Source organism: Microchirus variegatus, assembly GCF_963457635.1.
Source record: "Microchirus variegatus genome assembly, chromosome: 11".
Lineage (NCBI taxonomy): Eukaryota > Metazoa > Chordata > Actinopteri > Pleuronectiformes > Soleidae > Microchirus > Microchirus variegatus.
This window is the reverse complement of record NC_139812.1, coordinates 20,175,088-20,188,765: the sequence shown is the minus strand read 5'-3', so window position 1 is coordinate 20,188,765 and position 13,678 is coordinate 20,175,088. Positions and strand designations below refer to the sequence as shown.

Below are 13,678 nucleotides of genomic sequence, written 5' to 3'. Positions count from 1 at the left end.
GAGAGAAAAAGTCCTGGACCAACTGGGACCACACTTAGTGGAGAAATGGAACATAAACCAGAGAAGAGGTCATTAAACTTTGGTGCAAGTCAAAGACGAAGTAAGGGTGAATTTCAATTCCTTGCTTAACCCTCAATCTTAACCCTCAATCTCAAAAATGCGCGCTCCCTCTAGTGCAAGTGCTGTCCCGATTCTCAGAAAAATTAAGTTCAGGGGCAAGTTTAAGGGCTGTATCGCCCTCAATATTGAGATTTTCCGAGACCACCCTTGGGAGCAAGGGCTACCCAGAATGCATTGCATGTTTTGACAGAACAAAGAAGGCGCCGAAAGCAGCGAAACGAGTACGCTACAAATTAAGTATTTTCTTTGTTGATAGAGATATAAAAATTATGCAAACCATTGTTTTATTTATTAGTTTAGGCCCATATTATGGATTACTGACGTAATTGTTGTGTAACATTTATTTTTATTTTTACTTTTGTCAATAGCCGGCCGGTGCGGACAAGCGATCGTTTGCTATGGTTTACTTTTCAATAAGCCGTGGTGTGTGGTAACTGTCAGCTGAATATGTCCGTGGTTGTGGTATTTGTATGAGTATCATCTTATAACTAACTGACAACCTAATAACTTGACTGACAAACGGATCTTAATAAATAATCGTGGCGTAAATGTGTTCTTCTTCTTCTTCTTTTTTGGAGTTGACAGACTGGACGCAGCTTTTCGCGTTATTCTGCCCCCTACAGTCTGAAGACGTATCTGCATTTAAGGGGTGTCCCATTTCTAAGTGACAAAATAACCCTCAACACTTGGTTTTGAGAGCCAGTTAAGATTAAGGGTTGAGCTTGAGGGTTAAGATTGAGGGTTAAGATAGAAATTGGAATTGGCCCTAATTCTTTGAAATAATTAGCTTTATTTGATAAGTGATATATGTTAAATTCAGCTCTGTTGAGGAGGTTCTGTTTTTCACCCATGCATACTTGTTTGGTAATTTTACAGTAGGATTAAGTTAAAAAAAAACAACAACAACAAAACTACTGAACCATTTGGGAACACACTGAGTGAAGAGAAAGGGCATGAACTAAGAAAGAAAACCCATTAAATGTGGACTTTTAGGCAGGGATTTTCACAGTAATTTCGTATATTCTTAGTTTTATTTCATTTTGTAACATGTTCTATAGTTAGCTCGACTAAAGAGGCTCTGCTTTCGCCTAAGAATTTGTATCTTTGTCTGGTAATTTGTCAGTAGAATTAAGTAAACCAACTGGGACCACACTTGAAGAAATAGAGCACAAAGCAGAGAAGACGCCATTAAACTTGAAAAAAAGAACACATTTGGAAAAGTCTATTGTAAGACATGGGAATTTGTACAGTAACTTTAGAAATGATTTGCTTTATTTCATTAGTGATATATTTATTTTAATGCTAACTCATGTGTTTGTGAGTTAGTGGATGAATGGGGAATGAACCAGAAAAGAAAACATTACGTTTTGGTGCAGATCCAGTAAAAAAGAAAAAGGCAAATTCTGTAGAGATTTTGCACATGGTCATTTAAAGAATTCTTTCCTTTGTCATGTTCTAACCTATGCATTTGTATAGTACCGATAAATAAGTACAGAATCAACAGGTGCCAGGAAATTACCCATTCAATTATATTGCAGATCCGTTTAAAAGAGCAAATTCTGTCATTTTTATGACTCTCAGACAGCAATTTTGTCATTTTTTATAAATTCTTACTTTTATTTAATTACTACTTTATTTTATGGTAAGCTCTGCTAAATTGATTATGTTTTCACCTAATCACTTTTGTCACTTTGTCTTTGTGAATTGTCAGGTGGATTCAATTAAAAAGTAATAATCCAATTTGGACCACACTTGGTGGATATATTTATTTAATCATGGTGCAGATCCAGTTTTTCAATGACTTTTAGACACAGCATTTATTTTTTTGGTTAATTCTCCTCATTTCATCAATGTTTCCTGAAATGATATCTAAGTATTGAGGTAACAATCCAACATATTTACTTCGTTAAGACTTTACAAATCAGTAAATGTAGGATTAAATTATTAAATGAAATGAAGTCATGTGAAAAGCCTTAGGAAAATGAGCAGCTGCTATAAATGCTTTAAAGCACTGCACTGGGTTATCGCTGTGCAGTTCCCCTTAAATGAACCTACGTAATTATTAATTTATTAATTAAAGAAAATTAAATGAAAGTGTTGTTATTGTTTGTGTTTATTTATTTGTTTCACGTCATTACTGTTGATACAATAAGATGGCAGAACATTTAGGTTATCGATGCCATTTTAAAATCACCCCAAGGGTGGTTTTAAAACAATGAATCAAATGATTCATATTTATACATATTATTATCTCATTAAACGCTTTATACACGAGGGGGGGAAACAACGCAATGTTGAAGATGATCAGAGTGTGCACAGAGTGATATTTCCCCTCCAAAATACAATATGAGGAAACTTACATTTGAATAAATAGGAAGTGCTCAATCACATTTATACCCAAGCACAGTGAAGTCTTTAAATTTGATTTTAAAACACTTATCCTCGGTCTGACAAAGTGAGCAATTTAAAAATGCTGAACGAAACTAATGTTAATTGATTATTTACTGAATTAATACAAGGTGTTGTTAATTAATGAGATTTTTCAGTGTCCTAAATGTGAATATTATCTAGTTTTGTTGCTCCATAAACAAAGAAAATCATTAAAACTGAATCATTTTGAAAAAAAACAAAAACCTTGAACACCAAGCGCACTCTGCATTAGCATGATTTTGCAACAGTTTGCAACGGTTTGTGCAGCAGTTTCTGAAAGCTGAGAAGTTGCAATTTAAAGTAATTGCACTAGTGCAATTACTTTAAATTGCAACTGTGCAAGTACTTGCACAGTTGTTTTTGCACATTGACTCAAAACAATAATATTGTAATGTATATGTTCTATACTGTGATCACCTTTAAAAATTAACATGCAAAATCTGTTGTTTATGTACAATTTTCTTAATTTTAAACACTTCTTTTAACATGCTGTAAATGGTAAATAACTGCTAGATAGTGAAAGTGGGCACTTACTCACAGGACATGTTCTAGCCCTTTGAAAGTTAAATTAAGCAACAGGAAAAAAAAGCCTTAACGTTTTTAAATGGTTAAGGACCAGTGAACAATAATCAATTATGAATATAATCGTTAGCTACAGCCCACGATGAAAACTATATCGTTCACGTTGCTTTTACGGAATATTTTACAGTCAAACTAATTAATGGATTCACGGATTATAAAAATAACCACCACTTTCATTACAACCATAGCGTTTTTTAAAGTAAATTACGTCTTACTTTTCTTTTTTTGTCTACAGTGCAGGGGGAATTGGTGGCACTGTGGCAGCAGCAGCAGCACTGCATGAAAAAGACGAACTACTTGCCTTGTAAAAGTCGACCAGGAGGTTACCGGCGGGCCCTCTGCTGGTTCTGAGATTCTCTAATGAGAGGGTGAAGTAGACCCCCGGGGAGTCTGAGATATACAGGCTGTAAGTGTTGTTCTGATTCCATTCCTGGACTGCAGCAAAAACCTGCTTCTCATCTGTGCTGATGATGTGCATGTCCTGGAGGGCGTGGGTGAGAGACAGAGACGCAGAGACAACATGAGGTGAACTAAAATTAAGCACCCGTATGACTAAAAACCTTGAAAACAAAAATGAATGCTTCATCATGCTGCGTCTTACCTTGGGTAGACAGTATTTAGGCAACTGCATCTGCCTGAAGGACTCTCTCATGTAGGAGACGAAGTAGCTGGGTCGTCCTGACTTGGTTACCTTTTGCAGCAGAAGACAGACACACAGATACGGACAGATTGTCCCCGTTGGGAAAAACAGGGCTTTTTGTAGCATTAGCATACAAGACACTGGACATGCAATGTGCAAAGAAGGAAAACAACAACAACAACAACAACAACAAAGACATCACACGAAAAACCTGTGGGATAAAATCAAAAAGTCTCAAAGACGGGGAAATAAATACGTCAATAAAGAAAAACAAAGGAGACAATCTGAATGCAATTTCCATGTGATTATTACCCCTCATTTGTGGCCAAAGGTTTGGGACAAATGGGATTTTAAACGGATTATTTACAGCGTCGACCTCCGTTTTGTCTTTGTTGAGTTTCAGCGCCGTCTGAACCAACTTTTGTCCTAAGCCTGGATTTAGAAGCGACAGCGAGACAGATACGAGACGTCTGATGACACTCGCCTGATAAAACATAAACATGTTTTTTTTTTTTTTTTCTTTTTCATGATCGACTCTATATGCAGATGCACTCGCCGTGGAAAATACAATCTCAGACGGAGTCGTGAACAAACCCCAGTTACCGTGAGCGTTCCAGGCGGAAGCTGTTCTGTCAACGCGTACACCTGTATATTTATAGGAGTGAACCCCGCGTTATTGGCCGGTCATGTGCAACAAACGTCAAAGACACCGCGTCGCCGGATAGAAACCACCTACATATTTAAGTGTCTCTTCGGCAAACAACTTTTTTGATGATTATTATTTGTACATTTCAGTTTTTGACTCCTGATGGAAGACGACCGTAAACACAAAAAACACGTAAAAAAACATATATTAGTTAAACAAAAGACTGTGGCTCGATAGTTTATTGAACGGGAGAGAGGACAAAAAAACATACATCTCAGTAAAAGAAAGAAGAAAAAGAACAAAGTACCAGATTTAGCTATTAGCTCATTTCAATCTGTAGCTCGAGGCAGGATTTGTAAAAAAACACAAAAAAAAAGAAACACAAATTGCCTTGCATCTCTTCTCGGCTGTTAAACAGACTATATTGAAAAATGTCGTACCAATCAATGGCATTTATGTGTGTCTAACTTCACCGTTTAAGTGCTGGACAGCTAAGCTACGTTCACGTTGCCGTGTTTTGACGGTCAAAACGCCAAAAATTGCATGTTGCTTTGTGCCATTGTTTGGTTGTATACGTATTTGCATTTCATTTGTTAAAAAGTTTTCAAGGATACGAGTCTGAAACAAGACAACTGTTGATTGGCTGACAGAGAATTCTCAAAATCCTTGCCACAATGGAATTGAATGGGGAAAAATGTCCTGCAGCCCTATACTGACTCAAACTGACCAACAGTGAATGATATTGTGTGTCTGTTTTTTGTGATCTACAGATTCATTTTGCATCATTAATATGTTTTAGATTTGTTCATTTTGAACCATCTATCAAAACAAAACACTTTTACTTTGAAAGAGTGTGCAATATAAACAGTTAATTTGTCTCAAACTGTTGGACTTTTTTTTTCCCACTGGCCAGACTAGAAGTTCACTGACCATCAGGGCATTTTGAGTTTTAGGCCCCTGTTTTAACCTTTTTGACACGAAGCGTATCGTTAACCACACGTTGGCACAAGCGCACTTTGCATTACTGCAGTTAATCCACGGTTTGATTTTGGTTTCTGAAAGCTGAGAAGTTGCACAACCTGTGGTTATTACGGTCATTTTTTAAAAAATGTTTTTAATTTGTAAATATGTTACATATCTCAGTCTTATTCTCAATAAATCTTTTTGTTTTTCTTCACTTTTAAATTGTTAAAACGGTATTCTAACACGCAGTAGATTGTTAGTAACTGCCAGATATTGGAAGTTATTTTGGAAAAATGGACAAAAGCAGTTAGTTAAAGAACCCAGAAAAAAACAACAAAAGACTGATAGTGCTTGTTTACGTAGCTTGCGACTGTGATATATGCTGTAAAGTAGAATTCTTATGGTTATTCTCATGGCACCATGGTGCCCGACACATAACCAGAACATCCATGCTGCCAATCACAGGCGATGCAGACCTGTAGATCAAAAATGATCTTAGAGACATTATTTTTGAAGGTTGAAATCCATCATTACGTTGCTTTAACATTTCTCTGAAGAAGCCGTTTTGATTCACGACTGACTGGATAAAACCTTTGTGCGAAATATTATAGTCTGTTTTCCACGACGGAGGGGAGCGGAGGAGTGAAATTGCACAAGCACAACAGAAATAATTATCATCATCTCAATTAGTCTGAAGCTTAGAGGCGCTGAAGATTGCGTTTGCTTTATCTACAGAGCGGCTTGGAGATCTTAATGCACTACCACTTTTCCATCAACTTACAGGCAGGGCCAACGCTACTTGATTGCTTATTTTGTAATCAAGTAGAAGGATGGTGTTTGTCCCCCAACACACTACATTAGGGCCCTAATGGAATAATCTATTGAAAATCAATGAGCTGCATTTTCCCAGGCCACCATTTTTGAGGATGTTGCACTTGGCTGTTCCTTCTCTCCCAGGAGACTTTGGAGGTGTTGAAGACTGCTTATTTCGTTGTAGCCCCGATCGATAACCTCATTACTCTTTGTCAAGTTAAATCCAACTGCCCCGAGCAATGAAAGTCACAAGAAAGTCATCTGTGCCAAACGCAGACACTCTCTCCATGTGTGTGCCGTCCGCGTCAGTCTCGTCTCAGCTAAATGCAATGAAGGCCACCCTGTTCTTTCTTTTTTTTTTTTTTTATCGAATCAGCGTTTCTGAATCCCGCTGTGATCCACTCTATCTACGGCGTTATTTGTTCCATTCTGATATTGCAGCCGTTCCAGTCAAAGTTTGTGGATTAAGTGTGCAGAAACTTTACACCACATCAACATTATATCATATCAGAAGATTAAATCGGGAGATAACTCAACAGTAAACATGTTTGGTGTGTGTGAGAGAGTGGGGGAGAGTGTTATTTACAACACACACTCTGTGTTTGAAGTCAATAACAGTATTTACTCCAAAAACTTAAAAAAAAATCTTTTTTCTCCTCGCATTTTTCTTCTCGCGGGTGCATCGCGGCTGACAAAGAAGGAGAAAATTACTTAGCCGCGGATGGAAATCAATGACAGTTGAGGGCGTCTGAAAATTGAATTTCTGATAATGACCCTGACTGCCGCTGTCTAATTGGAGTCAAAGTCAGAGTGAACGATAATAAGGGCACAAACCGGCATATTCACAGCTGCTTTGACACATGCGTGCACGCGCTCTGTATAAGCAAATGCTTTCTTACTTTTTCTTTTTTTTCCCTCTCTCCAAACTCACACATGTGCCTTGACATGGACGAGATGACACATAATCAAAACACACACACACACACACACACACACTGAGCCAGTGGGGGAACAGGTGTGTTCCGAGAAACCCATTATGTAGGTTTTGATGGAAAAGCGTAAATTGGACGCACAAAGAGACGGAAAACACAAATAAAACAAACCTTCATCTTCCTTAGAAGAAAGTTCACAGACACAGAAAAAGATGAAGAAAACGGTTCCCCCCCCCCCCCTCCTCTTTAATTTAGAAAAAAGTAATCTGTCACTATAGGCAAACCTGTGTGAAGACGTATTCATCCTGCACCACCAGCGAGTTGGTGTCCACATCTCCAGGGAAGAGGTGCTGTCGGTTGCCTTCTGTGCATCGCTGGGCTCTGCACTTCACATACTGAGCTCCTGTGAAGAAGAAGAAGACGACGGGGAAAAAGGAAATCAATCAAAAAAAAAAGTCAATTAGAACCAACACCAACACTAGAAAAAACCATGTCAGGATTGTGTTTTTGGATGCACTGAAGCAAATATACGGCATGTTTATGATAATTAAACTCTGAGTTTACTGTTACTGAAACAACGTTGAGGTAAGAATGCGGAGCAAACTCTAAAAATGCCAATGATTATTTTGTATTATGTGTTAAAAGGTAGTATAATGTTCTCAGTTTGTGACTGACCAGTGCGTTTTTTTTTTTAATGCACTCGCTGTCAGACGTTTAATATTCCGATAATTTGCGGTTCAGCTGTGGCTTTTAAGCCACTGACCTCCTTTCAATGCAAATTAACTGCGACTAATGATTAGTTGCCATCATTAATTCATCTGTTGATTATTTTCTGAACACATTAGATGATTTTACTTGTCTTGGATTCATAATAAAAAAGGTTTCCTCGCATGAAAAGGTGAAATCGCAGAGCGTGTTTTTTTTTTTTTTATTAAAATAAGAGAATAGTGGAAATTAATTAAGAGATCATCAAAATAGCTTGCAATGGGAGTGAGTAGGCGTTCTGCGATTCAAATGAGCAATGATTCAAGTCTAGGGCCACAATTAACCTCAACTCCATCGCTGATTAATCTGTTCATTCTATTCCCAACTAAACAATTAGTTGTTTAATCATTAAAAAATGGATTGTTGATTGTTGTTTCCCAAAACCTCCGCAAATGATGATAGATATTCAGTTAATTTGATAGTGAAGCACATAAAACAGAAATCTACTGCGACCCAATTAACTGATTAGGAAAGTAAATGCTATTATTGATTCATAATCAATTAATTGATCCAGTGGTTTAAGCTTTTACACCACTCACTAATAAAAAAGAGTGACTGATATTGATATTTTCTCACCACAAGAGGAATATTAGTATCTTTTTTCCGAAAGCGGGAAAGAAAAAAACCCTCTATAATTGTGACAGAAGCACGATGTTTATAAGTGGAGAGCTGGGGTTTGAGTACGAGACACCGGGGATAGATTAAGGCGGAGAAAACATCCATCAGCTCGCTAAAACTCTTCGTTTTTGTCAGGAAACACCTATTCTGCTTTACTGGGCTGCAGGGACCAATCTGATTCAGCAGAACAAGTCTCATCTTCCCAGTGACCTCGCTGTAAATGAGAGACAAAGGGGTCCGGAGGGTCTCGCCACTGTGGCGGACTTGCAGCGCTGCACTCACGGCCTTTCGCGATGCGCGTCTCTATGTGGACCACATCTGATTCTTTGTCCAGCCCCATCACCGCCCTTTAGAAGAAGATATAGAGAGACGAGCGGGAAGGGAGAGAGAGTTGGAAGAGAAGGACAAAGGGAATGAGAAGATGAGTCATCCTGGTCTTTCTTTTCTGCCAACCGTGGGGAACGTTGCGTTTGTATATATCGTCTGATGTGGTAATGTACATGTACATGTAATAATACGGCAAATACAAATACAGAGGCACAAAATGTATTTTACCCAAATCCCTTAGCTTTAAGCGACATGTCAACATTTGTAAAAGGACAGAGTTCTCAAGTATTTGAGTTAGAGGTCGATCAATATTGGCTTTTCTATTACCAACGCTGATCCTCTGAAATCGATGCGACTGATGACCAATATACCGCATGATGGTGGCTTATTTGATTCAAATTTCTTGTCGACTACATCGATTGATGATGCACATATTTAAATACACGGTGTTTTAGACTTAACCAGCAAGACCTGTTTGACATTATCAACTTCTGGACCTCGGCTTGAGGACGTTTCATCTTGCTGAACCTCTCACGATTTGCCCCCGGAAAGTGTTTGTTTTGACAGGAATCAGCCAATTTCAACAGGAAGAAGCCACATTTTGTTGTTCAAGCATCTAAGAAATTGGATCATCTTAGTGTCCTTATTTTAAATTAAGTAAGTGAGTACATTTTATTGATATGGCACCTTTCGACGCCCAGTGGAAATTCCCGTATATCTTATCTCATCTCATACCCATAATGCATTAAACTATACCGTTTCATCCCATTTGGTTTGGTTGCTTTCACACCTTCAGGCAGATCGGTTGATTTGGTGTGCACTAAAGTACCGAGATTACATTCACACCTACGCAAACGAACAGAACCAACACGTTTGGTGCGCACCAAATGCTGTAGGTGTGAAAGCACCCTAAGAGCCACAAGTGGTTAAAACGCTGTCACATTGTGACACATGTCTGTAACCATGTAAATACCATGTGCTCTTGGTTCACAAACATGACCCTCACACGGTGCCTGTGAGAGTGCGACATATCACACCGTCGAATGGGCTGCTAAATGGACGTCATTACTGGAGAAGAGGGTTTTATTTTCTTGTAAATGAGTCAGTAAAGGATCTGCAGCTCTATAGCGGCACATCATCTCAAAAAAGCGTTAATAGAGGAAACAACAAAGGAGTTGGAGGAACACGAACTATTCCCATAAATATGCACTAAAGCAAAATGTGTGCTATTATTATGTGGCTGCAACACCATTTTGAGAAAAAAACAATTTGAAGTAATATGCGTGAAGGAATTGTTTTCAGGAGCACAAACAATGTATCCTTGTTTCCTCTTGTCGCTTATATATCTGCCGCACCCATCTTATTTTTCAAATGTCTCCCTATTCATGCGTGTGGACAAGATGTCCTCCAACCGATGTCCTTTCATCACCAGCTAAAAAAACACACAAGGGTTTGACACATGCTCTGGCAAAGAGGGATAAACAGGCTCACATCAATATTCACTGCATTGTGCCCGAGCGGTCGAGATTACTAAATGACAGCGGAAACAAAAACAGCGTGTCACGGCGGTGCTGTGGAGAAAAAAAAAAAAAAAGACGCACAATATTCCTTCAAGTTGACGTGACATGGATGAGGAGATCGGATTTTTTGACAGGAGGTCGCCGGATCCTCCAAACTGCAGCGGGTCACGAACACTATCATTATGCAAATCGGGAAAAAAAAAAATTTAATCACCGTACGAAGGGGGGAAAAGTACAAAAATACATTTTCGAACATAATCGTACCAGTAGAATCGGCCTGGCATCACGTTGTCGTGGACGAGCTGCCACTTCCTTCCAAAGTCCATAGAACTGTACAGCTGCAAGATAGAGAAGAAGAAAAAGTCCCAGTTTTTTTAGCACTCATTTCATTAAAGTTTATTGGAAGGAACCTAACATACAAACTTTGAAGTATGTTTGTATTTAGTGTATAATCACAGTCTTTTATATGTACTCGATTCAAACGTATTGCTTTGCGTCTACAGCAGCAGGAACAGAACTCACCACATTGTGTGTTTCATGTTTTTAAAAGTAGGAAACCAACATCTAACCAACATCACTGTCGCCACTGCACTGTGCACACTGCTGACCTTTAGAAGTCACCTGCCACATTTGAAGCCCGTCAAGCGACCGCGACAGTTATGCAATTACCACACAGGCGTTCCCTGCATCTATAGATAGACACGTAGACATGGAAGTGGGCGTGGCTGGCAGTCAGGCAGCAGGGGGGGAGGAAGAGGGAGGGCGTGGCAGACGACTCCTGAGAGCAGTTTCAGGTGAGCTGATTGACACACGGCTGGGCCTTGTTTCTAATTATGCTCTCCCCTTGACATGCAGGAGCAAGGCTGGAACTCTGCACCTCAGGGAGATGTTTTACAAAGACTGAGGTCTTTGTACAAACTGGACACGCGTCCCATAGAGGCAAAGACACCAGCACCTGATGTCAAAATGTTAATGTTGATTATTGTTGTGCATGAGTGATTAAAAAAAAGTTTAATTCAAACTGGCAGCGAGTCCTGTTAAAGTCATGTTATTGCTTTAAAATGAAAATAAATTGGCCTTGGAATAAGCGGAATAACGTTATGGGCGTCAACGTTAACGCACACAAGCGCATGACGTGCTTCCAAGACGACTAACCCGGAAAAAGACGGGTGTGACACGTGTCATGTTTACGTGACTCCCGATTGTTAAAATTAGTCTCTAAAGTAACGCTAAACTTTAAAAACAGAGGCACACATAAGCAGTACACGTACGCTAGTTATTTGTAGCGCTGCTCTTTTCGTTTAATAAACACACCGCTCCAGTTTGACTGTAGGCTCGCTAAACAGCCCAAAAAGGAGAAACCATGCAGCCAGAATGTGTGTTTCACATTTTAAAGCAGACTCTCATGTCACAAAGTAGCATAAATAAACAAAGACTGAATGTAAAGGGTGGAACGTATTTCAAATAAGTGTTTACATTAATAAACAGACCGCTCCAGTTCGACTGTAGGCGCGCTAATGGCGCTAAAGGAGCTAACGCAGCTAATGGAGCTAACTGGTTAACTGCTGCTAACGTGCCCAGCACTAGTTTTTATACATACTTTGCTCTTTTTTGTGCTGACATGTTTCTACAACAGCCCAAAAAGGAGAAACCATGCAGCCAGAATGTGTGTTTCACATTTTAAAGCAGACTCTCATGTCACAAAGCAGCATAAATCAACAAAGACTGAATGTAAAGGGTGGAACGTATTTCAAATAAGTGTTTACATTAATAAACAGACCGCTCCAGTTCGACTGTAGGCTCGCTAACAGCGCTAAAGGAGCTAACGCAGCTAATGGAGCTAACTGGTTAACCGCTGCTAACGTGCCCAGCACTAGTTTTTACACATACATTGCTCTTTTTTGCACTGCCATGTTTCTACAACAGCCCAAAAAGGACAAACCATGAAGCCAGAATGTGTGTTTTTACATTTTAAAGCAGAATCTCATGTGACAGGAGACGGAGATTGTTGCAATATGTATTCTTATAACATTAGCATTCATTAGTAACATAAACATCTTGGGTGTTTACCTTGCTGTCGTGACTGTAACCCAGTATCCAGTTCTCCTGCGTCGGGTGGAAGAGCAGGCTCAGGATGTTGAAGTTGACGGGGTATTTCTCAAAGCTCGCTCCTTCATCTGAGCTGATGAGCACAGCGCTCTCTACCTCCGGGTCACTCAGCATCATTATCTAAAGTACAGCAGGCCACGCGGTCCAGGGATGTCGCCCGGGATGAGACGATGGAGAAAGAGAAAGAGAGTCGTTTGACATTAATTTGATGTCAACGTTAAGCTTTTAAGAAATAAGACGGAGAGATGAAGCATGTGGAGGAAATGTAAAAAAAAAGAAACTGCTGACCTTCTGTTTGTTGGTTGGGCAGACGTACAGGTAACTCAACACTGTCCTTGAACCCACTCTGTCGTTGAGTTTGTTGTAGGTGCTTCCATAATCAGTGGATCTGGTGGGAGAAAACGAAAAAATAAGTCTGTTTGATTAAAAAGACAAATCCATCAAAGAGCAGAAACCTGCGCGGAACAGATTTTAAACCACTCTACCGGTTTAGCATGTTTTAGTCCATTAACTGCAAATCAGTTATCCTATACATGGCTGCATCTGCAAAGTATACCATATGTGCTTAGATTGATTTTCTACCATTCGTGCAGGCTGTGAGGAGGGGGTCAACTGGAAAAAAGCTGCTTCATTGTAATGTGTTGTGTTTGTTTGTGTTGCACTTTTGTTTGATGCAAAAAATACAAGAAATGTGCCACACTATTGTTCACCATTTTCCATGATACAGTGACACAATAGCTGTAGCACTTGTGGTACACTCTTAGAAATAAAAGTAGAACCATATTAGGTTCTTCTTTTTGTCCTCATAGGAGAACCCTATTTGGCTCCAGGTAGAACCTTTTTGGAGAGTTCCACCAAGAACCATTTTAAAACCCTTTATTCAGCAAAGGGGTTTCAAAGGGTTCTCTGGATCAAAATGGTTCTTATTGGAACCATTAGTGTTACAAAGAACTCTTGAAAATCCCTTTCTTTGGGAAAGGGTTTTTCAGAAGCAAATGGTTCCAGGTAGAACCTCAGCCCTTGTAGAAGGACAATTTTGGAACACTTATTTCTAAGAGTGTATCACGACGTTGTACCCCCTCAAACGTGGGCGGCGTCTTCGTAGCACAGTTGCGTGACACAAACTAGTGATGGCCGAAGCAGTTGTTTTCGGTGTAACTGAATCATTAGAATCAGTTAATTACAAGCACAGACTTGAAAATACTACTGTTGT

General features: G+C 39.3%; 1 protein-coding gene across 1 annotated transcript in view; it reads right to left on the bottom strand.

Moving 5' to 3' along the window:
• sorcs3b (sortilin related VPS10 domain containing receptor 3b) overlaps window positions 1-13,678 on the bottom strand; it is a gene marked incomplete at both ends in the record, with an annotated part of 67,227 nt that overhangs the window by 22,240 nt on the left and 31,309 nt on the right. The window contains 7 exons of the mRNA XM_083897418.1: window positions 3,434-3,613; window positions 3,734-3,823; window positions 7,411-7,529; window positions 8,792-8,856; window positions 10,621-10,694; window positions 12,427-12,585; window positions 12,754-12,853. Of these exons, the coding sequence (XP_083753544.1) occupies window positions 3,434-3,613; window positions 3,734-3,823; window positions 7,411-7,529; window positions 8,792-8,856; window positions 10,621-10,694; window positions 12,427-12,585; window positions 12,754-12,853 (787 nt within the window). The remainder of the gene's footprint in view (window positions 1-3,433; window positions 3,614-3,733; window positions 3,824-7,410; window positions 7,530-8,791; window positions 8,857-10,620; window positions 10,695-12,426; window positions 12,586-12,753; window positions 12,854-13,678) is intronic.